Source organism: Anolis carolinensis, chromosome 3 (genome assembly GCF_035594765.1).
Source record: "Anolis carolinensis isolate JA03-04 chromosome 3, rAnoCar3.1.pri, whole genome shotgun sequence".
NCBI lineage: Eukaryota > Metazoa > Chordata > Lepidosauria > Squamata > Dactyloidae > Anolis > Anolis carolinensis.
Genome location: NC_085843.1, coordinates 103,453,904 through 103,478,869, shown reverse-complemented (window position 1 = coordinate 103,478,869; position 24,966 = coordinate 103,453,904). Strand labels below are relative to the sequence as shown.

The following is a 24,966-nucleotide window of genomic DNA, read 5'->3' as shown; positions in this document are numbered from 1 at the left end:
TAAATGATAAACAAAACAAAATCATACCAGTGGCTTAAAATCTAACATAGATAAGTAAGAGACATGAAATTGAAAAGAAATAAGTAGAATCAATGGCAAATATTATTCTTACAATCAATAATCCTAGATTAACTTGCACAAATACATGAAGTCCCTGAGTTACAAATGACACACAGTTAAGAACGGGGTTGAGAAAACAGACAGTAAGAGAAATCTACCCCTAGGAAGGGAAATTCGTTCCTGAAAAAGTTATCATGGGAAAAAGGTCTCTCAGCTGAAGCTTTAGCACCAATCCTTGTTTCCATAACAAGCTGCATTCTTCAAAACCCAATTATCACAGGGACAGAAAATGAGGTGAAATATTCTGAACATGGGCACAGACAGCAAAACAAACACCACATAGCTGTTAACCGTTCCCTATGTTATCCAAAGCATAGCATGCATACAGACACACACACACACATTTAAAAATGTACCTGTTCCAACTTACAAATTCAACTTAAGAACAAACCTACAGAACCTATCATGTTCCTAACTCGGGGACTGCCTGTAAATAGGATTAGTTAAATCTTTTAATTAAACTGTGCATTAAAGTAACTAAACTAATTTCAGTCTTCACTTCATAATAATCATAATTCTGCATTCCTAGTTTCAAAAATTTAAGGATGTGGGGCCCCTTGCCTGTGCATCCAGTGAAGTAACTGCGGAGTGGAGGTCACCATTTGTCCTCCCAGATGTCCTGACACTAGAATCATAGAATCATAGAATAGTAGAGTTGGAAGAGACTTCATGGGCCATCCAGTCCAACCCCCTGCCAAGAAGCAGGAAATTGCATTCAAAGCACCCCCGACAGATGGCCATCCAGCCTCTGTTTAAAAGCCTCCAAAGAAGGAGCCTCCACCACAGTCCGGGGAAGAGAGATCCACTGCTGAACAGCTCTCACAGTGAGTAAATTCTTCCTGATGATCAGGTGGAATCTCCTTTCCTGTAGTTTGAAGCCATTGTTCCGCATCCTAGTCTGCAGGGCAGCAGAAAACAAGCTTGCTCCCTCCTCCCTATGACTTCCCTTCACGTATTTGTACATGGCTATCATGTCTCCTCTCAGCCTTCTCTTCTGCAGGCTAAACATGCCTAGTTCTTTAACCCCAAGGACCTCCACCACGGTCTCAGGAAGAACAAGCCTAAAAGAATCCCACAAAATCGGACAAGCAGATGCCTCAATCACCTCCCCTGGCACTGTGGTGGAATTGGAGTCGAGCTCAAGGCGTATCTGAGCGACTTTGTCTGCAAAATGGTGTGCGAAATCGCGCCACCGAGTTGCTGGGTCCTCAAAAGTCTCCTCCACCACAGGTGGCTGAAGGAGTTCCCCAACGACCCGAAACAACTCCGATGATCTATTTGCTGCAGACGCTATACGGGTAGTCATATAGGACTCCTTGGCTGCCCGTATAGCCACGGTATACACCCTAAGAAAGGCTGTAGCCCGTGCTCGGTCGGACACGTCCCGAGAACTCCTCCAAGTGCGCTCTAGCCCCCTCCTCGTATGCTTCATCACAGCCAGCTCCCCAGTGAACCAGGGAGACGGCTTGTCTACATTTAGAAATTAAAATGTAGGATAACAGTACTGGATTAAAACTGTCCACAACTTTATTAATAAACAAGAATCTACAGTACAGTGGCAAGTGGAATTGGCAATGAGTAGGTTGTAGGCAAGGTGTCTTCAATTTTTAGTGACACTGGAAGTACAAATTAGCTGACCAAGTAGATGAATTCTGCATGTTATGGCAGTTCACGTGCTTGGAACAATAAACTCCATATAGCAGGCCTGCACAACCGGTGGCCGGTGCTGGATTTACCATTGTGTGCTTTACCATTAGATGTACTTAAGCACAGGATCCATATTACTGCCCCCCCCCCCCCCAAATTACAATGAATTTTACTTACAATTTTAAATTTGAAGGTTTTTTTGTTTCAGAGTGATTCCTGACATGATGATAGAGTTGATAGTCTATGGGAGTGTGCCACAACGTAGGCACTGTAGGCATACTGGGCCGACCTCCTTCAGGGCCCAAGGAAGAGATCTCATGACTTAATTAGCACAGAGCCTCATTTCTCGTAAATCCCGCACTGCCAATGGCCCTCCAGGTATTTTGGATCTCATCACCCATAATTCTTGACAAGCTGGCTAGGGCATCTGGGATTTGAGAGTCCCAAACACCTGGACGGCCACAGGTTGTGCAGGCCTGACATAGAGCATGGATTAGAAGGGAGGAAACTGTGTCCAAGCAATCTGGGCATCATAAAAAATGCTTGCTTGGTCCCAAAGACAACTAGGCAATGTTTATGCTTGCTTGCAAAAGCATGGCTTTTGCCTAATAAGATCTAGCAAAAGGAGGATTGATTTGGTGGGTCTAGAAATGGTAAATGCTTTGCTATGTCAAAGGAAAATGCTAGCAGCCTTGAAGGAAACTGTAGGGGCAGTTACCGTAAGATGACCTTCCTGAACACAGTGATATATGAGAACTACTGTCATACCACTAATATCGCTTAAGTATGTGGTAACTGGGAAAAATATGTTGGAGGAAAGAGATTATTTAATCAATTAAATCTGTTTCAGTCTAGGACAAAGTACCCAAATGACCTTTGCACAAATGAATGCAGTGACTTACTCTGGGCCAAAGATAGGCCAGTTATCTGGTAAGTCAAGAGCATTTGACATAATTGAAGTTAGTAACCTACTGGACCACCTTCACAGGAAGTGTTGTGTTATCATGATTGCGTTCCTGTTCACTCTCATGATTTATGGAGTAATAATGTTCCCTCTGGTTGCCCTTGCTGTTCAATATCTATATAAAGCTGCAGGACAGGAATTTCAGAAATGTGTGCAGTCAGTTTGATAATAGCACTGTTTCATTTCTCATTTTCCTTGGGGACAGTAGGATCTGTTTATATGCTGGAGCAGTACTTCAATGGTTTGCATGAGGAACAATAAATAAAAACTGATTCATAATCAAACCACTCTGTGGACTAATGGTTCTTACATCCAGGAACTGAGTATATGACTTCTTCTGGATGGAGTTGCATTCCTTCTGAAAGCAGCAGATGCATAGCCCGGTACTCCTTGATCCACCTCTGCCACTTGAAGTCCTTAGTTCAGAGTACATAAGGCCAACTTCAGTTCATTAGCCATCACTTTTTTTGGACAGGGATATCCTAGCCATAGCCGTCCACATACTGATCTTGCTATATATGTCTTCTCAAGGACTAAGAGCTCCTGCATGGGTATTCCTTTATCTCTTTCCAACACATGAAGATATGAGGTAGGAACTTCTCTGTTGGGACATCCCAGGCATGGAATTGGCACTGGAATTGGCCACATTTTGCCACAAATTAAAACACAGCCTTTATTAAGCTTCATTATGATGTAATTATTTTGTCCCATCCCATGCACATGTTTTAATACCCATTTTAATGTAATAGATCATTTAATATATTTTAAGCTGTAATCTGTTTACTTTCAAATTTTGTTTTATTAAACTATTTACATCAAATGATAGGTTTTTTTACATATAGTCCAGGTTAGATATTTTTTTCATAATAAATAATATCCAGAAGTAGATTTACATGCATGGATCCTCAAGCTGATAGAAAACTATACAGACAAATAGCTGTTGCACACCTAATTCTACAACCATTAGATATTATGACTAGTGCCAATAACCTGTTTAGAAGCAAAAGAGCAAAACATGTATTTTCCAGTTGTGCTCCCCCACCAAAAAGCTGATTTGATCAGTCTGAGAATTCAGCTAAGATGGGATGTGCCTAACCTTAGATGTACATTCATTTGGATGGATGCCAGTCTTCATGAGAGACTGTAGCCAACACAGATTAATATTGATAGAGACAAGAATTAGATGAGACTGTTTCTATATATAAGGGTAGTTTATTACTTAAACATATGTACAAAATCTAAACATGAAAATAATGAGAAACAGAGCAGACTATTTACAATATTTTTACAAAATGGTTTTTACATTATTCTAAGTAACATGACACACACTTACACAAATTAACCCTCTTTTGTAGAACATATATAAATAAATACTGACTTTTAAATGTCTGTTATAAAGAACATGATTTCTACAGCCAATTTAGTCAACCGATAAGTAGCTCTGTTATCTCCAGTCCACACTACAATATAACATAAAAGGGAAAATATTTTTTTTTTACTTATAGAATCTCTGTTAATTATTTTGTAAATTGTTTCTTACCAATATATTCAATAGAGGTAATACAGTCAGTCATACATTTCATGCCTATAACTGAATTATGAGTTTTGGCATGCCAAACTATATAGAGCCATCAACATCTGAAGGTATTAATTTATTTGTTTTAAATAAACTTCTGGAACTTAAAAGAAAACATGCAACAACTTATAAGCATTGTATTTCCTGGGCTACAGGTGTACAGATGTACAGGGAATGATCTTTATAATAATGTATATTTCTCAATACAGGTATTGAGAAATAATTTTAGAATACTTTATAACAAAAAAGAATAAATGAAACAAACATGGCATAATCTAAAAATAAATAATGATTATTGCAGCTGCCTTTATACCACCATTAGAATAAAACAATAGGTCTGGCTTTATGTTTTTAAGGCAGCAGATAGTTTTGCCACAGCATATTCCTGTGTTGACAACCACTCTGTGATTTCAATGCAATGTAAGCATTCAAATAACTCTTTTCAGAAACGACACCAATGAAAATTTTGTTTTAAGTTTTAAAACATTTACGCACATAGATCACTTGATTTCTCAAGAGATTATTACTTGCAACTGATAGTGTAAATCAGCTTCAACAGATAAGTTTGAATTCACAGAAAATATGAACTGCAACAAGTGTGTGTGTGTATGCACATTTGTGTCTGTCCTATTTCTATTGAAATAAAATAGAAAGTTCAACTTATGGTTTGTTACAAGTGACTTGCATCCACTGTCTTGGATGGTATTAGACAACATGAAAACTATATTCTAGCAATAGAACTATACCTCTTGACATCAGAACTGTAATTACTATCTTGTATAATTGAGTTTGCTTCATGATTATAATCATGCGGTTTTCCAGATATTATTGGATTGCAGATCTCATGAGCCCTAGCCAGCATTGCCAGTGGTGAGGAATGCTAGGAACTGCAGTTCAGCATCTGCATGGCTCATGATTTCCAGCCCTAATCTACATGTGTATCCACAAAACTATCAAGCATACTATTGCTTATGGTGTAAACCTGTCTTTGCCTTGTATTTTCAAAAAAAATTAAAAATAAAAAAGACTCATATTGAAAGGCATCTCATTCTTTAAGACAGCAGTCCATGCTTAATTTTCATCTTCTCTGGGAGCAGACTAAGAGCATTAAAAGAGAACTTTTAATTCAGCTTCTTAAAAAAGATCAACCACATAAATTCAAAGAAAGGTGCCACAGTTCTCTTAAGTTTCCACTAAGTTGACAGCATGGGGCAGGAAGGGAAAATTATTTATCCCAGGACCAATATCAGATCTGTGTGTTCACATTTAATGTAAAGTTATCTATAAACTTCCCATATTTCATGTCAAATCATGCTTAAAAAGCAAGATGATCAATTTAAAATAATTAACTGTATATCTGAAGATATGATCCAAAAATGAATTACTAAATATCATTTAGGCAAGGTTTTCTTTTTCAAAATTAGCTTCTGGAAGGTTTCAGTCATGTTGGTCAGTTCCATAAAATGATATCATGTCAATACTCCTAAATTAATTATGCTTTGCAATTTTTTGTCTTCCCTGTCTGTGGACTTCTATATTCATTTACATCAATGGAGACAATTGATCAACAAAAGCATTATTGGTTACAGGGGCTTATCTTTTGTTGTCTTTTAATGACTGAAAACGATTAGTGGGAAACAAACATGGCTGAAACTTAAGTTTATTACTAAAGGAATAAAATGCATTTTTGGGTTCAATGGCATTTTATTTTGAGAGGTTTATTTCAGATACATATAATTCTACATGTTCAATAGAAATGTAATATAGATATTTAAAAACTACATATGCTTTGGTAAGTCTATGAGATACCTAAATATGATTGCTGGCATTCACATGTGAATGTCTAAAAATGACATCTACAAAATTCATCATTATTTATGTATAAAACATATTTATTTCTCCTAATACGCTTCTGCCAAGATCACCTGGGGTCAACAACATTCTCATGATTATGCCAGCATTTATTAGCATTAGGGCTTTCACTATAATATATGTTGACTAAGATAATACAGCCGGGATATTCCTTGTATCTGCTATTGTGCATTAATGTACTAGAAAAATATGGAACTCGTGCCACTATGTTGTGTTTGTTATGACAAGCAATGACAGGACCATATGTTGGTTGACAGTTGTATGTTTAAAACTCTGCATAATACACATGTGCAAACTCACACACACATAGTTAAAAAGACTGAAGACAGTGTCATACAGTATATGATATGATGACAGTAAATCACTAGAATTCAATACTCTTATATTTCCATAGTTGAATGTTTAAGTTACATTAACATAATTCTCCATTGTATGACATAGTTCATCCTGCAGTTAGTACAAGCACGCTTTCATCAATCAATATGACACAGCTATCTGAACCCTATTCATATCAGGTGAACATGTACTAGAACCATAGATCATTCCATACTCCAATACAGATGCATATTTCTAATCTTCCTGCAATTCTTGTATGTGTTTACTTTTTCCTGGCCAGTTAATAATCCAGTGCAACTTAATATTTTTCAGGTGGTGGCTTGTAGTGATGTGGATGATGTTGTTTCAGATGGGGCCCTGGAAAGAGATAGAAATGTTAAAGTAACTGCAGCAAATAAGAATCCATATTAATGTGGGAAATATTATATTCATTAATCCAAGTATAAATCAACAGGTTTATTAATTGTAGTGCATCTATTTGCAAAAGTACTGGGCTGAATCTAATGCTATCCAAGCAGACTCCCACTTGTGCAGTGAGGGTTTCCGCCACACACAGAGGCATGCTGAAATTAAAATACTGCTCCACAAATTTGTTCCATTGGGTTTCTCAGTCTCAGGGAGGAAGGAAAATTCAATCCAGCAGCTGTATCCACTATCAAAAGCACACTTGAAGAAACCCACTGCATGTTCCACCTATTCCACAGCTAATATTACTGAGAAGTTCAAACTTCCTTTCTATCATTATTTGGACATCATGCTAATATCCTTCTCTGTGTTATGCAAGTGGCTTATAAGTGGCCTAGAAATATGGTTAAAGATACTCAATACTTACTCAATTATCAACTGTAATGCACACCCCAATTTTGAAGGTGAACATTACAAAAAATGAATTTGCCCTCAAATGTAATGATCCCAACAATCCAGGTATAACATCTCAGGGATGCAAGCAGCGTGAATGAGGCTACCTGGGAAGCCATGCCCCTCCATCAGTCTGAGGGAGAGATTTTGAAGACCTAGTAAATGAGGTCAGTTAAGAACCCATTGGATGGGGCCTAGGGTGGATGGGGAAAAGACCCGAGGGTTGCACAGGAGACAGAATCTGTGGCTAAGAAGCAGGAATTACTGGATCACCAAATTGATGCTTTTTCTCCATGGGTCATGGAGCCCTGAGACTGCCACCACCACTGGGAACAGACTCTTTGCACCACTACCGCTGCCATTACACCTCCCTGTCCAACCTTCGGGGTTCCATGTTCCTCCAGGCCTTTTCACACAGGTGGATTTATTTGTGCAATTCTAATGTGCCATCAAATTTAATGCACACCTCAATTTTGGCAATATAATTTTGCCAAGAAAGGTGAGCATTAGACTCAAGTAAATATGATAATAACAAACAAGGAACCTGCAATCCAATGGTCTGCCTGTGCCTCACTTTAACTGACTGCATACAAATTAGTCAATAATGAGTGCTGAAAGCAAAGTAACTATACACACACGCACACACACACACACACAATTACTAAAGTCCTACCTAAGTATCCAGGTTGCTAGCACAGTGAAACCACTTAAAAGACAATTTATACCAGCCAATCCCAATCACTGTAGAATATAAGCTCCAATCCCAAAGCTCACATCTCCACACAAAAGCAGTCGGTAAATAATCATCAATTCGTTTCTTGGAAGTATGATTCTGTTCTAATTCATCATTAGCATGTCCCATCCAGAACTAGGATTCTCAGGAAGACTTCTATTTACTCCAGGAAACCAACTATTGAATGAGCAGAGCCAAACTACTCAGTCATTAGCTCATTTGTGTTCTTTCATTCTACCCTGAGTCCAGATCCCCATGTGATTACATGATCTGCATTATTTCATGCTGAGATGTGATTCTCCTTGGGTTGCTTGGTATGTTATCCATTTTCAATGATCCACTTACAAAAGTATTCCTCCTGCTAGAGGCAAAGCCACATTTCCAAGCAAACAGCTTTCGTATTGCATCACTTAGGCACATGTCCACCCAGACAGAGCTTCCCCCACGGTGAGATCTACAGTGAAGCATTTAAGCCACCCTTCATTTCAGTTGTGATGTTCAACCACAGCGGAAAAAAATGTTAGCTGTCGGAGGCCCTTGGAAGGAATTTCACCTTGTATGTACAGCTGCAGTCTTGTAAGATGATTCTCATGAAACTATAAAGTTCCATGTGTGAGTAAAAGAATATTTGTTTCAGTAATGCATTTCTCCTGTGGCCAAGCTAAGAACCAAAGACATTTTGTAAAGGCTTAATGGATTCCCAAACTCGACACTTTTTGAAGTTTACTTGTTAAAGTTGTTACCTGGACAGAGTATTCTATGTTTTTCAATTCTTTCTCCACATGGCAGGATCTCTATTTGTGATCTTTCCTCCTACATCCTTACTTAAGTCTTAGGAAGCCTCAGCAATGCCCTATGAACTTCCAAATGATCATGACCAACTTGGAAGTGAACCTTCTTTTTAACTCACTTCTGCTCATTTCCTTTGTTTACCTTTCTTCTGCTGTTGTTTTGAAATCCACTTCCTTTCTGCACATTGCCATCCCTCTGTAATAAAATTTGATTTTTCTCCCTTTCTAATAGGACTCTTTATTTGGAACATGCACATAGATGACAGGAACATTTGTTTCTACTTGTATAATGTTAAGTAGCCAAAAACACAGACATGGGCAAATTTCGGCCATTTGAGTGTTTTGGACTTCAACTCACACAATTCTTAACAGCCAGTAAGCTTGCTGGGATTTCCAGGAGTTGAACTCCAAAACACCTGGAGGGCTGAAGTTTGCCCATGCCTAATTTAACAGCATTCCTGCAAAGGACAGAAATTTGGTCCAGCACTGTATGCACTAAGAACTCTAGTGAACCCTTCTCTACCATTACTATGTCATTAGTGAAAAATGTTATTTTTCTAAGAGTTATTCAAATTGGAACCCATCCTTTTAAAATCTGGTGCCTTCCAATCTTAGACTACATCTTCTGTTATCCCTAATGACAATATGGGCTGGGAATCAGGTGCACTGTAAAACAACATATGTGATGTGCAACAGGTTGTGAAAGACTGTCCTAAACAGTATCTCAATATTACACTCTTGTGGAGGCCCAGATGCTAAATTTCCATGCATTGTTATCACCATGTTTGAGGAAGACAGGAAATTATCGATGGGAAGGACTGGCAATCAGGCAAACCAAATCCTAGTCAGAGACAAGATTTCAAAAGCAGTTTGATTGCAATTTGGATACATTTGGGAAGTTCAGTTTCCAAACTCACTCTCCCGCATTGCTGGTATTTCCCATTTTAAGAATAAGCTACACCCTGACCAGGGCCAAAGCCAGCAGTGGACACTCATGGTGATTTTGTTAACCAGTTAAAATTCATGAATAAACCAGGTTTTTTAAAATAAAAAAAAAACCTGAAATATTTGGGGGGGGGGGTGAACCCCTAACCCCCCCCCTTGCTACAGCCCTGACCCGGACAGTGTCATAAAGAGAATGGAGAAATGCATACCTAGAAACTTGGGATATTTTTTATATTCTTCATGTGCCTTTCTTTGTGCACACATATCAGTCATGATTGTTCCCTATAGTACATCAATACTCACTGTGTGGAGATGTCAACAAATCAGGTGTTCGGAATGATTTTATCATTGCAGGCCCCTCTCCACCTGTTGTCAACACTTGTACTTCTAAACGATAAAGAGTCGATGGTCTCAGGTTGGGCACTGTCAGTACATAGTGATCCTTAAAGGAAACAGAAGTAGTCTTTTTAAGTGAGCTGACCAACTAGATATGCCCAAAAGAGCCTCCCTGGCTCTTTTCTCTTGAGCCACACTATAGAAGTAGGAGACACTTACAACTGGCAATATCTGTGATTGGGAAATAATACTGTTTGGCAAGCTGTTTTGTCTGCTCTCTGTTGTAACTTCTGCCCAAGTGACTTGGAACCCTGTCATAGGCTGGTGAAGATCTGCTTTTGATATTTTCCAGGAAAAGTGCCCAGTAATGTTGATGTCCTGAACAATGAAAGAGGCAGAAAGATTCTCGGGCTTTGCCAGCACTTTGGGGATTATTAGAGCTGTGCAATATATCATCGCCACCAAGAAAAAAGAAAAAACATGATGTAAGAATTTCTATCAAGATTTTATGAACACATTTCAATACACACACACACACATGCAGAAGAGCTTAAACTTCAGAGTTCATATTCTCTTTCTCTACCTAATATTATTAATTTTCCCTGGGAATGAGGTGGGTTTGACATTTAAGTCTGCAGATATTTGTAGCACCTTAAAAACCAGAAAGTTTTACTTGGCATAAGCGTTCATGTTCTGTATCTGATTAAATAGGCTTCAGTCTATGACTCTTCTGCCAAATCCAATTTTTCAAGCCTTTAAAGTTCCACAACATCCTTTGTTGTTTTCATAGTATTTGTAGCTGGGGTTTTTTTAATCAGCTTAACAATGAATGTGTTGTATTAACTCAATTTATAGATTATTTTAAAAGTCTATATCATATTCACAAGCCACAATTAATTAAACCAATCAGTGACTTAAACTTGGGGTTTCTTGTTTGAGCAAACATTTGTGTCTTTTACACTTGCTATGTATACAAGCAAAAAGCCCTCACTGGACATGTTTGGCAGTCTTGTTTTTTTCCAGTTAAATCTCTTCTATCTCAGTTGTGTGCCAAACAGTTTCATTCTAATTAAACCTTTGCTTCAAACCAAAATCTGCTGACCTGGTAGAAATTCGATGTTTTATATGCTAGCTTCGACAAAGACTTGCATGGCAATGTGCACACTAATAATTTGGACAACGAATTATACATTTAAACATCTTTTCTTTTTCATGATATATTTCAGGCATTTTTAACAACTTCATGACATTTTTGAGCATGGAACTGTGAGTAACCGTGAAACTGTACTTTTCTATAAAAAAGTGGTTCCTTTCCAACAGTTTGACAAAAATATTGAAGTAGAATATTCTTTTTTCCCCTCTTTATCTAAATATCATATTTTTTCCTATGGTGATGCCTAATGTGTTCTATATTTACATTTTTTATATCCTGAATAATCCCAATGATTAGGTAGATTGTGAGTTCAGTTTTAATCCCCATTGAGTATTGTTGTTTCTACTAACTTTTCTGAATTATAGGCAAGTTCTTATTTTGCTTCTATTCCCGATCCATTGTCAATTTAGTATTTTTTTATTTGCTCAGCTGTCATTATGTAACATGGGCAAAACTCTTGCACAAGGAAGTGTTGGCCTAAAAACTTTCCCTAAAAAAGTTCTCTACATCTTTCAGAATAGAAATATTTGCTCCTTTTGGTATTTCCCTCCGCCATCTCTACTTACCTTCTTCAATAGGACAGTTAATGTGCTTGTGCTTTTTCCCTTTAAGATCAGAACAAGTTGGAGTTGTAAACAAAATGGTTTCAGCCTTCAGCTGGCCTTTGGATCTTGCTGGCTGAACAGTGACTTTGTACTTGCATGAAAATGACAGGTTCTGAAGTACTATATAGTTGTCCTTTAAAAAAAAAGAATTTTTTTCAGACTTCTTATTGTCGTACTCTTGATATATTTTATTTCAGATTTAATGCTCATTTCTGCCCCTATACCAAATGACTGATACTAAAGTAGCTTTCACTTAATAAACAGATATATATATATATATATATATATATATATATATATATATATATAATTCTCCAACGCTATTCCACTGAACTGAAACTTAATTATTTGCTGTATGTCCATCTACAGTTCAGAATTTCAGCATATCCTTATAATCACATGACATGTTATTCTAAATCTATTGATGACTGAGGGATTTCATGCAGATGTTACAAAGCATGGAGATCAATCTAGATCTGAGCAATGGGAGAGACAGCCTTCCAGTACCACTTTCTGGGAATGACCAACCAAAACAAATTTATCATAAAACAGCAACTAATGGTTCTGGTGCCATTCAAAGACAAACAGCACATATTTCCTAAAGGATTTAAGACAGACAGCTCGGAAAGAGAAAAAGAAAAACAAGCGGACAAATCAAGTGCCTCTTCTTCATTTGTTTATATGTGAAATAAGGTTTGATAAATAATCTACAGACCACATAAAACAGATAGATTTTGATAAGAGACTGAAGAATGGCACATAAATGAACTGCATTGACATTTAGGGAGAGCAAAAGATTTTTGGTGGATGTAGTAAACTTTGAGAGATTTTAACTATGGGCAGGAATATACTGTGAAATAAAAATAACTACTCAATGATAAGGTGAGGCTTTCAAGGTAAGGCCAACGAGCTATGAAAAAATAGTGGGCGCTGGTACTATCCCTCCATATATACGTATTATGCTTTTTCCATTGCCATTTTAAGATAATTAAAGTTCAACTTACATATGTTGTACTACTAGATTTTTCAGGCCCTTTTGTATCATTGTGCACACAAGATTCTGCAAACCACTGGACATGGTATCTACTCCTACTGCTTACATCTAAACAAAACAAATAAGAAAATAATAGTTAACTGTGAAAGTCACTACTTTAACTTTCTTTTTTATAAAATCACAAAGATCTATTTTAAACTACATATATAAATAATATGCAAAAATATTTAATCTATAACCCAATGTTCATTCATAAGAAGAAAAACATTTTTATTCAAATAATTGCAATTATGCTGTAAACAAGTAAAATAACACTACTAAGCCAAAATAAAAATGGATTTAGCAAAACTCTCTGCAGTCAAATAATATTAATATTAATAATAATAATAATAACAACAACAACTACTACTACTACTACTACTTTATTTTTGTATCCCACCTCCATCTCTCCGAAGGGACTTGGGGCGGCTTACACGGGGAAAATCCCCACAACAAAACATTTCTCTCTCTCTCTCTCTCTCTCTCTCAGGAGTTATACTTAAAATGTACCTGTTCCAACTTACATACAAATTCAACTTAAAAACAAACCAACAGAACCTATGTTGTTTGTAACTTGGAGATTGCCTGTACACATATTTGTTTACTATATTTCTACCCTGCTCTTTCCACCCTGAAGAGAATGCAGATAGTCTATACTACACAACAAAAATTACTCTATACCCGGCTTCAATTAGATTATGAAACTTTTTGGTGGCCTCACGATGTTTTATCTTCTGAACACTAAGGGCTACTAAATGGCATTTGCTTTTGAGAGGAAATGCTAGAATTGCATGCTACTGATGCTATTTGTTTCTTTTAAATGATAGCTTAGAGAAAACTATTCTGCCAGACTGTCTCTGGAAAGATTTACCCAGAAAACCCAAACAATAATAGACACTAACTCTGGTGATTGAAATAGCATGATTAATTCTATGTTTTTACAACAAAGGGACCATTTAATTTTAAAATAAATAAATAAATGATAGACTACAATGAGAAAACTGTACAGCTGTTATTAGTGCAACTAAAATCAGACAAAGCAATGAATCAGTTTGGATATCTATTTGCCATAACTTCTAGAGACACATCCCTGGACTTTTATACAAACTTTTATTTAAATCGATGCTATGCCCCATATGACCCTCTCAAAGTGTAATAATCTAAGCTCATATGTTGTTGTTTCTTATTTTCAGCAGTCTTCATTATTGTTACCAGTAAGTTTAATTTGGTTCAACTGAGACTTTTTATATTTTCATTACTGAATACTGTTATTCCTATTGTTGATGTATTTTGTTGCCATGGACTACCCATGTTGACAGTGATGGCACAACCAGGATATTCAACTTTTGGCATAATAAGCTGCATCAAAACAGCATCATGACATCCTAGAGCAGTGGTTCTCAACCTGGGGTCCCCAGATGTTTTTGGCCTTCAACTCACAGAAATCCTGTTAAATCCTAATCCTGTTAAATTGGCTGGGATTTCTGGGAATTATAGACCAAAAACATCTGGAGATCCCAGGTTGAGAACCACTGTCCTAGAGAAACAAGTACTCTCCACTCACTTGACATGTTCAGTTTTCGTCATCTATGGCTCACATCGGAGAAGTAGGAAAGGGCTCTGCTTGTAACCATGAATAGCTGCTGTCAGGAGAAACAGTGTCAGGTGGACTTCTCATCTGACTCGGAGTGATGCAGCTGATTACCTACCTAGGCTCAGCTGCAGCACATGAAGCACCCTTTAGTTAAGTACTGAATAAGTACTGTTTGTTCAGCAGTGGTTTGGCATCTGATTAAGAAAAGTGATACATAAACCAGGCTCATCAGCCAGCAATTAAACATTGTTGCTTTTCAGCTTACAATGTATTTGCAGTCCTGCTCATTCTAAGCAGACCTTGTTTTACTGATTAGTTAGCACAGTTTCTCTTTACTGAACTGGCTATCGTTTGGATATCTCATGATAATGTTCCCCCAACACCACATTTTAGTGAATTGTAGATGAGGCTTATAATCAAATAGAAAAAAGTAGATTTGTAGTTGAAGAAGACAGAAAAACAATCTGCTATAGCAAACAAAGGTATTTTAGCATGTCTGTTTGCTTTCTTGTGATCTTTGTTTTATTCTTTCTCATTTTACCAAGCAGTCCAGTTTAGCTGGTTTATCCCCACATATTTTAGGTTTCTTCCCCTTATCTTATATAAAAGTATTCTTTGCTTTATGTGCTAGGCAAATATTAGAATGAATAGGCAAATCTGATGCCAAGTTTCACTAGACTGTGATTATTTCTCCTTAATATAGCAAAGAAGTGGGCAATTTGACTGTAATGTAAACATAGACAGCCACCACCTCTCTTGACACACCACAATAGGTTTTTTTCAAATAAAATTCTAGGCAATGGGAAAAGTAAAAATTCCCTCTCGACTTATGATGGCCTCATGCATTTCATAAGATTTTCTTTGGCAAGAAATACTCAGAAGTAGCTTTGCCTGTTCCTCCTTATGAAATATAGTCAACAGTACCTGGTATTCATTGGTGGTCTCCCATTAAAAGTACTAACCAGGGCAAATCCTGCTTTGCTTCTAAGGTCATATAGAATCTGGTGCCTTTAGGGTATTAAGGTCTAAGACTTCACTATTCTGGCAAAATTTAGTTTATAAATTTAAAGCCACTTGAAGGATAGTGTAACCTTAGAACATACAAACCCCAAATTAGTTTCATACAAGTCATATTCAAATCAATGTTCCCATATAGTTGATTCTACATGGCCATGCTTTCCTTATGTCTTAGTCATTACAAGGCACGATGGAGTCAATTCTTGAGGTCATTTATTTGGTCCTATTATGGTACATATATTAGAAGTACAGTGTTAAAGAAGTTTTATATCACTAATTGCCATAGTTCCATCCTATGAAATACTGGCAATTGTAAGCTGGCCGGGTACTTGAAATTCACTGCAAGAGAGCTCTAGATACATGCTATACAGAAATCTAAGTACCTCAGAAATCCACCACTCCCTAGGATGGAAACATAACAGTTACAGTAGTATCAAAGAGTTATAACTATGTAGTACAAGTCCACACTAAGTTTCCCACAGAGACAAGGGCAATTCCTTTAGCTGCCATTTCCTTTTTAGTGAAACTACTGATCTACTGGAGCCATTCATATTCTGCCTAGTGCAGAAATGATTGCTTCCCTTCATGGGCAAACAGAAACATCAGGAAAAGGGAGCCTGGTCACCATGGACACCCTATGATGACAACTGCATTCAGCATGGGGAGTCAGAAAGCAAGACACCAGAATTATAGACAAGTTACATTAATTTGAAAAGTGGCCTACTCTTCCATGCTGTTATTTCTGCATAAACCAAGCTCACCTAGGACTGCTTGAACATGTGAATGGTCCCAAGGTTTGCCTATGGAAAAGTGAACTTCTCTATTAATTGCTGGGCAGAAAGCCTTATTTTATACATGTCAATGCTGTGTGTGATCCTAATTATCATAACTAATAGTACCATGCAATTCACCTATTCAGGCTGAGAGCTGACATCCATTCCTGGACTCAGTCTATCGTAAGTCCCAGAATTATCAGCTCCTAGCACCAAAGAGTTAAAAGTACTTTCCATTTGTTACAAAAATAGCACACAAATTCTAATTTCACACAGTTATAATGCCCACTCCAAGCCAGCCACAAGTACATTCCTCTTTTCACTGATAAGAGCTGAATATAGGCTGCTTGTGTGATCTACAGTTTTGCTCTAATCTCAGCTGTGGGTTAAAAGCTGAACATGAAAAGACATACTTTCCATTAAGAAAACAAGAGGCCTTTGTCTCCCCTAATTGCTATCTGTTTCACTGACAATTATGTCTTGGAAAATTATAAATATTTCCTAACTATTTTATATAACCTGAGGCATGGGTTTACTCATGTTATAACACATCCTAGAGAAAATGTACTTTTGTTGTCATAAAATAGTGTTTCAGATTGAATTTCATTTGAAAGTGTATCTGAGTTTCCAGGTTCCACATTTTATGATGGATATGGCATATTGAATTGAGTTCTAACTTGGAGCTGCCTGCTGAGGGATCAAATCCTACCTCGGCAATTATGTCATAAGGGGGCTGTGGAGAGATTAAACACTCTTACATCCTTATATGAAAACAGCAGCATCAATCACATACTCTTTGCAGAGAGAAAATCACATCAATGAAATCGGTAATATAAGCCATTTAAGAGATGAAGTTTGGTCCTAGAGAAAGGAATTCTATTTTCTGAATACTGCTACATGAAAATTTTGCATTATACAGATTTTATAACTGCAATAGGGGTTGGGTGACAAAATTCTCCAGAATATGTACTGGCAGATAGTGTATTGATAGGGTTGTTGAATGTTTTCTGGGCTGTATGGCCATGTTCCAGAAGTATTATCTCCTGACGTTTCACCCACATCTATGGCAGGCATCCTCAGAGGTTGCCTGCCATAGATGTGGGCGAAACGTCAGGAGAAACTATGGGCGAAACTTCTGGAACATGGCCATACAGCCCAGAAAACATTCAACAACCCTGTGATACCGGCCATGAAAACCTTCGACAACACAGTGTGTTGATAAATATCTATCTTGATCTTATTTGTGAAAGGAAGGGTGTGGAGGGGCAAATATGGACAGTGTTTTTGTAAGCTGAATATACTGATTCTTTAAGTTTATATTACCAAGAAGAAAATAGCACCTCTGGACTTTGCCTGTGGGTTTGTATTTGACAGACACATGTTCACATGTATTCACTGCACACATAATATCTGATAATGCAGCTATTCCTACCACCCAACAACCCAATTTAAACAATTTGCCTAGCATTTTGCAAATGAAATTACTGAAATCTGATCTGAATTGAATGCTATCATTGATACTGATCTAGAGGTTGCAATTTTGGTCCCTCCAATGATAATGGCTATTTTTCATTTTTGTAACCCAAGTATATTGAACAAGGTTCTTGAGGAAATGACAGTCACAGCATGTGTGTGAGATCGTGGCCATTCCTGGCTTATTTTTTTGGCCAAGTGTGTAGAGGGAGTGATTTATGTTTCACTAAAACAAGGCAGAATTTCAGCATGCTTGAAGGAGACAGTTATAAAACTATTACTACAAAGTGCTCCCTGGATCCCTGTGATGACCCATGGGCCTTGTAGTCCTGCTCAGGACATTGTAATTCCTGATGAGGAGGAAAACTTGGGTTTTTTACCTTCCCAGTCTGAACTGGATTCCTCTCAGCCAGATCTTTCTCAGGCAGATCTGGGAACCTTGCACCTGCAAGAAAGTTGTCTCCCAGAAGTATGTCAAACAAGCCCAGAGCCTACTTCTCCCGTGTTCTTGCGCCGGGAGTTTTGTAAACAACAGAGAAGTTTGGAATCAGCTTCGCGCAGGAGTGCGAGGATTGCAGCTAAGAATGTAGCCAATTAAGACTGCTTCTCGTGAGAACCTTTAAGGAGTTTAACATCTGGTCTCAGAGTTTAGCTTTCGTTTCTGATTCCCAGAGAACTGCTTCGGTGAGAAAGTTAGACTCTATATAGGTGTTTTGCCCGCGTAGTAACTTCGCGGAGTCAATTCGTCAGCCTACGGAGCGAGTTGTGTCTGGACAGCGCGCTCCGATTCAAGCCTCGCTCCTGCTCAAGCCTTGCCTTGCTATCCAGCCTTCGCCTTGCTTCCCAGCCTTTGTTTATCTACGGACCTTGCCTTGTTTCCCAGGACCAATCCTTGCCTTGTTCCACGGATTTTACCAAGTTATTCCACGGACCTTGTTCTTGTTCCTAGTTACCTTGTTCCACGTTTTAAGCCTTGCTTCAAGTATCAAGTTATTTCCTAGCCTTGCTCAAGTTTATGGACTAAAGAACCTTGTCATCTCCCCTCACTTTGCCTGGCAAAGTGAGTGTTTCGGTTATTGGATTACAACTTTGGACCTTAATATTTCATATTGGACATTGCCTTTTTGGACTAATTTTGACCTTTCCTGAAAGGTCTGCTTCTGGACTAACTTTTACATCTGCTTTTATTAACTTTATATATTCCTTCAATAAAGATATTAGTTAGATTCTGGCCTCTGTGTTTGGTTATTGGTGCCTTTGCAACCTGGGTCGTGACAGTTTGACTCCGCCACCCATAAGCACCAATTAACCAAGGCCAGAATGTCTACCGGAACCGTGCCGGGTGGGCAGCCGCTTACCTACACCATCGACAAGGATGAGGTGGATCGCATCCGCGACAGACTCAACGCCCAGGATGGAGAAATAAAGGGCTTGCGGGAGCGCGGAGTCCGTCTCCCGGCCATGGCGTTGCCTACCAAGTTTACTGGAGAAGCTTCTAAGGTTCATGTTTTCCGTCGCCAATGTCAAGCTTATCTAGAGGCCCGAGATGCCGAGTTTCCCCAAGAAGACATCAAAGTGGCGTGGGTTTACAGTCTTCTAGACGGGCCAGCGGCCAATTGGGCGACGGCACTGTACGACCAAGCCTCTCCACACCTAAGATCAGCGCAACACTTCTTGGACCACCTCAAGGAGACTTGGGGAATCGAGGACAATTTGGAGGCAGCCGGTCACAAACTCCGTCGCCTTTTCCAAGGAGACAGACCTATGTCTCAGTATATAGCCGAGTTCCGAGTGCTGGCCCACAACACCGGCTGGAACGATGTAGCCCTCAGAGGACAATTCCGGGAGGGTCTCAACATTGAAATGCTGGAAGAAATCTCCAAGGTGGATCCTCCCCAGACCCTCGAGGCACTCATTGATCAATGTTTACGGGCTGAAGTCATGATTGCCAACAGGAAACAGTGGGTTCGAGGCCAGGGCAGTAGAGCCGGGGCAAAACCCCCCGCTCCCATCAGCGTTCAGCCACGTCCAGTGTGGAGACCCCCACCGCCAACCCCATACCCCAGAGGAGGCGAGGAGGTGCCGATGCAGTTGGGTAATGTGCGTCCCAGACTGGATGCCGCCGAGAAGGCCCGTCGTCAACGCTTAAACCTCTGTTGGTACTGCGGGAATGGGGGCCATTTCGCCAGAGAGTGCCCAGCCAAAGGGAAGCCTGCCGCCCGTCTTGCGGCGGCGTCCTCCACGGAGACGAAGGCGTCTGAGCCGACTGGCACACAGCCGGCGGGGGATGTCACGACCCAGGCTGCAGAGCACCAATAACCATACACAGAGGCCAGAATCTAACTAATATCTTTATTGAAGGAATATATAAAGTTAATAAGAACAAGTGTAGAAAATAGTCCAGAAATAGACCTTTCAGGAAAGGTCAGAAATAGTCCAAAAAAGCAATGTCCAATAGGAAATATTAAGGTCCAAAGTTGTAATCCAATAACCGAAACACTCACTTTGCCAAGCAAAGTGAGGGGAGATGACAAGGTCCTTTAGTCCATAAAACTTGAGCGTGGCTAGGAAATAACTTGATACTTGAAACAAGGCTTGAACGTGGAACAAGGTAACTAGGAACAAGAACAAGGTCCGTGGAATAACTTGGTAAAATCCGTGAAACAAGGCAAGGATTGATCCTGGGAAACAAGGCTAGGTCCGCAGATAAACAAAGGCTGGGAAACAAGGCGAAGGCTGGATAGCTAGGCAAGGCTTGGGCAGGAGCGAGGCTTGAATCGGAGCGCGCTGTCCAGACACAACTCGCTCCGTAGGCTGACGAATTGACTCCGCGAAGTTACTACGCGGGCAAAACACCTATATAGAGTCTAACTTTCTCACCGAAGCCGTTCTCTGGGAAACAGAAACGAAAGCTAAACTCCGAGACCAGATGTTAAACTCCTTAAAGATTCTCACGAGAAACAGTCTTAATTGGCAACATTCTTAGCTGCTATCCTCGCACTCCTGCGCGAAGCTGATTCCAAACTTCTCTGTTGTTTACAAAACTCCCGGCGCAAGAACACGGGAGAAGTAGGCTCTGGGGTTGTTTGACATACTTCTGGGACACAACTTTCTTGCAGGTGCAAGGTTCCCAGATCTGCCTGGGGAAGATCTGGCTGAGAGGAATCCAGTTCAGACTGGGAAGGTAAAAAACCCAAGTTTTCATCTTCAACAGGGATTACAATGTCCTGAGCAGGACTACAAGGCCCATGGGTCATCACACTATCCCCCTCCTCAAGGCCCCTCCCAAACTGGGGCCCTCTCCCCGAGGCGCGAGGTCGCGGCTTGGCGGGATAGGTCTGATGAAAGCGGCGGGTTAGATCAGGAGCATGGACTGTGGAGGCGTCTTCCCAAGAGCGTTCCTCAGGGCCAAAACCCACCCAGTCAATGAGATATTGTAGGCGGCGGCGATGAAAGCGAGAATCCAAAATGTCCTCAACCTCAAACTCCTCCTCCCCATTCATCAACACAGGAGGGGGGGCCGGTTGGTCTGAATCAGGACGCACACCATCCGCCGGAAGGAGCAGGGAACGGTGAAACACTGGGTGAATGCGCATTGAACGCGGAAGTTGGAGTTTGAAAGTCACGGGGTTTAATTGCGCCACCACTGGATAGGGGCCAATGAAACGGGCATCTAACTTCCGGCAAGGGCGGTGGGAGGGCAGAAAGCGAGTGGACAGGAAAACCCGATCTCCTACCTTGATTTCGGGGCCCGGCTGGCGATGTTTGTCAGCGTGGCGTTTATAGTCCTCCTTGGCTTGGTCCAGTTGCTGGAGCAAAAGTTGTTGCACCGCTGTGAGTTCCTGCAGCCAATCCTCTGCTGCGGGAACTTCTGAAGTTTCAATGACAGGGGGGAAGAAACGTGGATGGAAGCCGTAGTTTGCAAAGAACGGCGTTTCTTTTGTAGAAGCTTGAACTCCATTGTTGTAGGCAAACTCAGACAGTGGTAACAGAGAAGCCCAATTGTCCTGTTGATAGTTTACATAACAGCGAAGATACTGCTCCAAAGTGGCATTGGTGCGCTCCGTTTGCCCATCTGTTTGGGGATGATGAGCTGAAGATAAGCGAGAGTCTATGCCCAATAGTTTTTGTAGTGCCTTCCAAAAACGAGAGGTGAATTGAGATCCACGGTCTGTGACTAAACTCTTGGGCAATCCATGTAGTCTGAAAACATGTTGAAGGAATAGATCTGCAGTCTCTTTGGCCGTGGGAAGACCTTCACAGGGAATGAAATGGGCTAACTTGGTGAAAAGGTCCACCACCACTAGGATCGTGGTGAAACCACAGGAAGGTGGTAAGTCAGTGATAAAATCCGCAGAAATTATTTCCCATGGCCGAGATGGGGTAGGAAGGGGATGCAGAAGCCCTGAGGGCTTCTCCCTTCTTATCTTGGAGCGCTGGCATACTGGGCAGGTGTTGACATATTTTTCCACATCCTTGCGGATCTTGGGCCACCAAAAATCCCTTAGGATCAGATGCATGGTTTTAAATAGTCCGAAATGCCCAGCCGGTTTGCAGTCATGACACAGACGAAGCGCTTTCTCCCTGCCCGGTCCGGGTGGGATATAAACATGATTTCTATAGCATAGCAGTCCATCTTTAAGCGAAAAGGGAAAATGCAGACCTTGGCGAAGTTGGTCCTGCGCCCAGGCATCTGCTTGCTGACTAGCCCGGATTTCTTGAGCACAGATGGGTCCTGGAGTAGGGGAAGTTGAACCAATGGGAATGGATTTGGTGTTCCCCACCGTGAGCGTGGCAAAGTTCTCGGGTTGTAGCAGTTGGGATTCAAAGGTCTCCTTGCGTCCTGCAGCGTACTCCGGTTTACGTGACAGGGCGTCTGCTTGCTTGGTTTGGGCTGGAGTCACATAATGGATCTGGAAGTTGAAACGTTCGAAGAATAAAGCCCAACGTTGCTGCCTCTGATTTAGTTTGCGGGCAGTTCTTAGATGTTCTAGATTACGATGATCAGTGTGGACTTCAATGGGAAATTTGGCCCCTTCTAGCCAATGTCTCCAAGTTTCAAAGGCTGCCTTTATAGCCAGTAGTTCCTTTTCCCAAATGGTGTAATTCCTCTCTGGTGTGGTTAGTTGACGAGAATAAAAGGCACAGGGGTGGAGGTGATCTCCCTCCGGTTGTAAGAGTACAGCCCCAATTGCCACATCAGAGGCGTCCGCTTGCACCACAAAGGGGGTTCCAGGATTTGGGTGTTGTAGAATTGGCTGGGAGGTGAATAGTTTCTTTAGTTGCTGGAACCCTTTCTCTGCTTGATCAGTCCAGCGGAAAGGCTGCTTTCCACGGATGCAGCTAGTGATGGGGTCGGACCAGCGGGCAAAATCTGGAATGAACTTGCGGTAATAGTTCGCGAACCCCAAGAAACGCTGCACCTCTTTCTTGTTAGTTGGCGCCCGCCATTCCAACACTGCTGAGACCTTGGCTGGATCCATGGAAAGCCCTAGAGGCGAGATGCGGTAACCAAGGAAATCTACCTCTTGTAGATCAAAGGCGCATTTTTCCAGCTTGGCATAAAGTCCATGATCCCGCAATCGTTGTAACACCATTTTGACGTGGTTCTCATGTTCTGATTGTGATCTGGAAAACACCAAAAAATCGTCCAGGTAGATTATCAAGAACCTGTCTAGATAGTCCTGAAAAATGTCATTGACAAAATGCTGGAACGTTGCGGGGGCTCCGCATAAACCGAAATTCATAACTCGGGACTCAAATAATCCGAATTTGGTCTGGAAGGCGGTCTTCCACTCGTCCCCTTCCCTGATGCGAACTAAGTTGTAAGCCCCCCGAAGATCCAGCTTGGTGTAAACCTTAGCTCCTCGAAGCCGATCCAGTAGATCCGAGATTAAGGGCAGGGGATAGCTGTTCCGCTTGGTGATATTGTTCAATGCTCTGTAGTCCACCACCAAGCGTAGTTCCCCTGACTTTTTCTTCACAAACATCACTGGGGAGGCGGCTGGGGATTGAGAGGGTCTGATGAATCCCTTGCGAAGGTTTGTCTCTAGGAATTCCCTGAGAGCTTCTTGCTCTGGTTCAGTCAGGGAGTAGAGATGCCCTCGCGGGATCGGGGCCCCCTCCACCAAGTCAATGGCACAGTCATAAGGTCTATGTGGGGGTAATTTTTCGGCTTCTTTCTCATTGAATACATCCCAATACTCGGAGTACTTCTTTGGCAAGGTGATGATGGGTTCGGTGTCTGTGGCATGGCATACCTTGGCTACGAGGCAATGGTTTTGGCAGTACGGTGAAGCAAACTGCAGTTCTCTGTTGGACCAGGAGATGTTAGGGTCGTGGAGAGTCAGCCATGGAATTCCCAAAATCACAGGGAAATGGGGGACCTCGGTAACAAAGAAGGAGATCTCTTCCATGTGTTCCCTTATCCACATCCTGGTGGGTTCCGACCACTGACTTACGGGGCCCGTCTTGAGGGGGCGGCCGTCTATGGCTTGCACCACACGGGCATTCTTGAAATCATGATATTGTAATCCCAGAGAGTCGGCATACTCTCTATCGATGAAATTGTTGGTAGCTCCAGAGTCTATCATGGCGTGGATCATGACGGGTCCCCTTTTTGCTGACCATAAAGTGACCACGAGAAGGAACAGGACCCCGGTTGGCGGCTCTTGGATGGATTTTTTGACCGGGTTGGCGAGCCTCTCTACACCCGGTCGTTGGCTTCCCCCGCCGGCTGTGTACCAGTCGGCTCAGACGCCTTCGTCTCCGTGGAGGACGCCGCCGCAAGACGGGCGGCCGGCTTCCCTTTGGCTGGGCACTCTCTGGCGAAGTGGCCCCCGTTCCCGCAGTACCAGCAGAGGTTTAAGCGTTGACGACGGGCCTTCTCGGCGGCATCTAGTCTGGGACGCACATTGCCCAACTGCATCGGCACCTCCTCGCCTCCTCTGGGGTATGGGGTTGGTGGTGGGGGTCTCCATACTGGTCGTGGCTGAACGCTGGCGGGAGCGGGGGGATTTGCCCCGGCTCTACTGCCCTGGCCTCGAACCCACTGTTTCCTGTTGGCAATCATGACTTCAGCCCGTAAACATTGATCAATGAGTGCCTCGAGGGTCTGGGGAGGGTCCACCTTGGAGATTT

The 24,966-nt window shown here is 41.1% G+C and overlaps 1 protein-coding gene across 1 annotated transcript in view; it reads right to left on the bottom strand.

The window, feature by feature from the left end:
* Nucleotides 1–3,923: 3,923 nt before the first annotated feature.
* anos1 (anosmin 1) overlaps nucleotides 3,924–24,966 on the bottom strand; it is a 138,778-nt gene continuing 117,735 nt past the window's right edge. The window contains exons 10-14 of the mRNA XM_008107183.3: nucleotides 12,941–13,038; nucleotides 11,898–12,069; nucleotides 10,398–10,618; nucleotides 10,146–10,284; nucleotides 3,924–6,872 (exon numbers count right to left, since the gene is read on the bottom strand). Coding sequence (XP_008105390.1) covers nucleotides 6,814–6,872; nucleotides 10,146–10,284; nucleotides 10,398–10,618; nucleotides 11,898–12,069; nucleotides 12,941–13,038 — 689 coding nt within the window. The 3' untranslated portion in view covers nucleotides 3,924–6,813. The remainder of the gene's footprint in view (nucleotides 6,873–10,145; nucleotides 10,285–10,397; nucleotides 10,619–11,897; nucleotides 12,070–12,940; nucleotides 13,039–24,966) is intronic.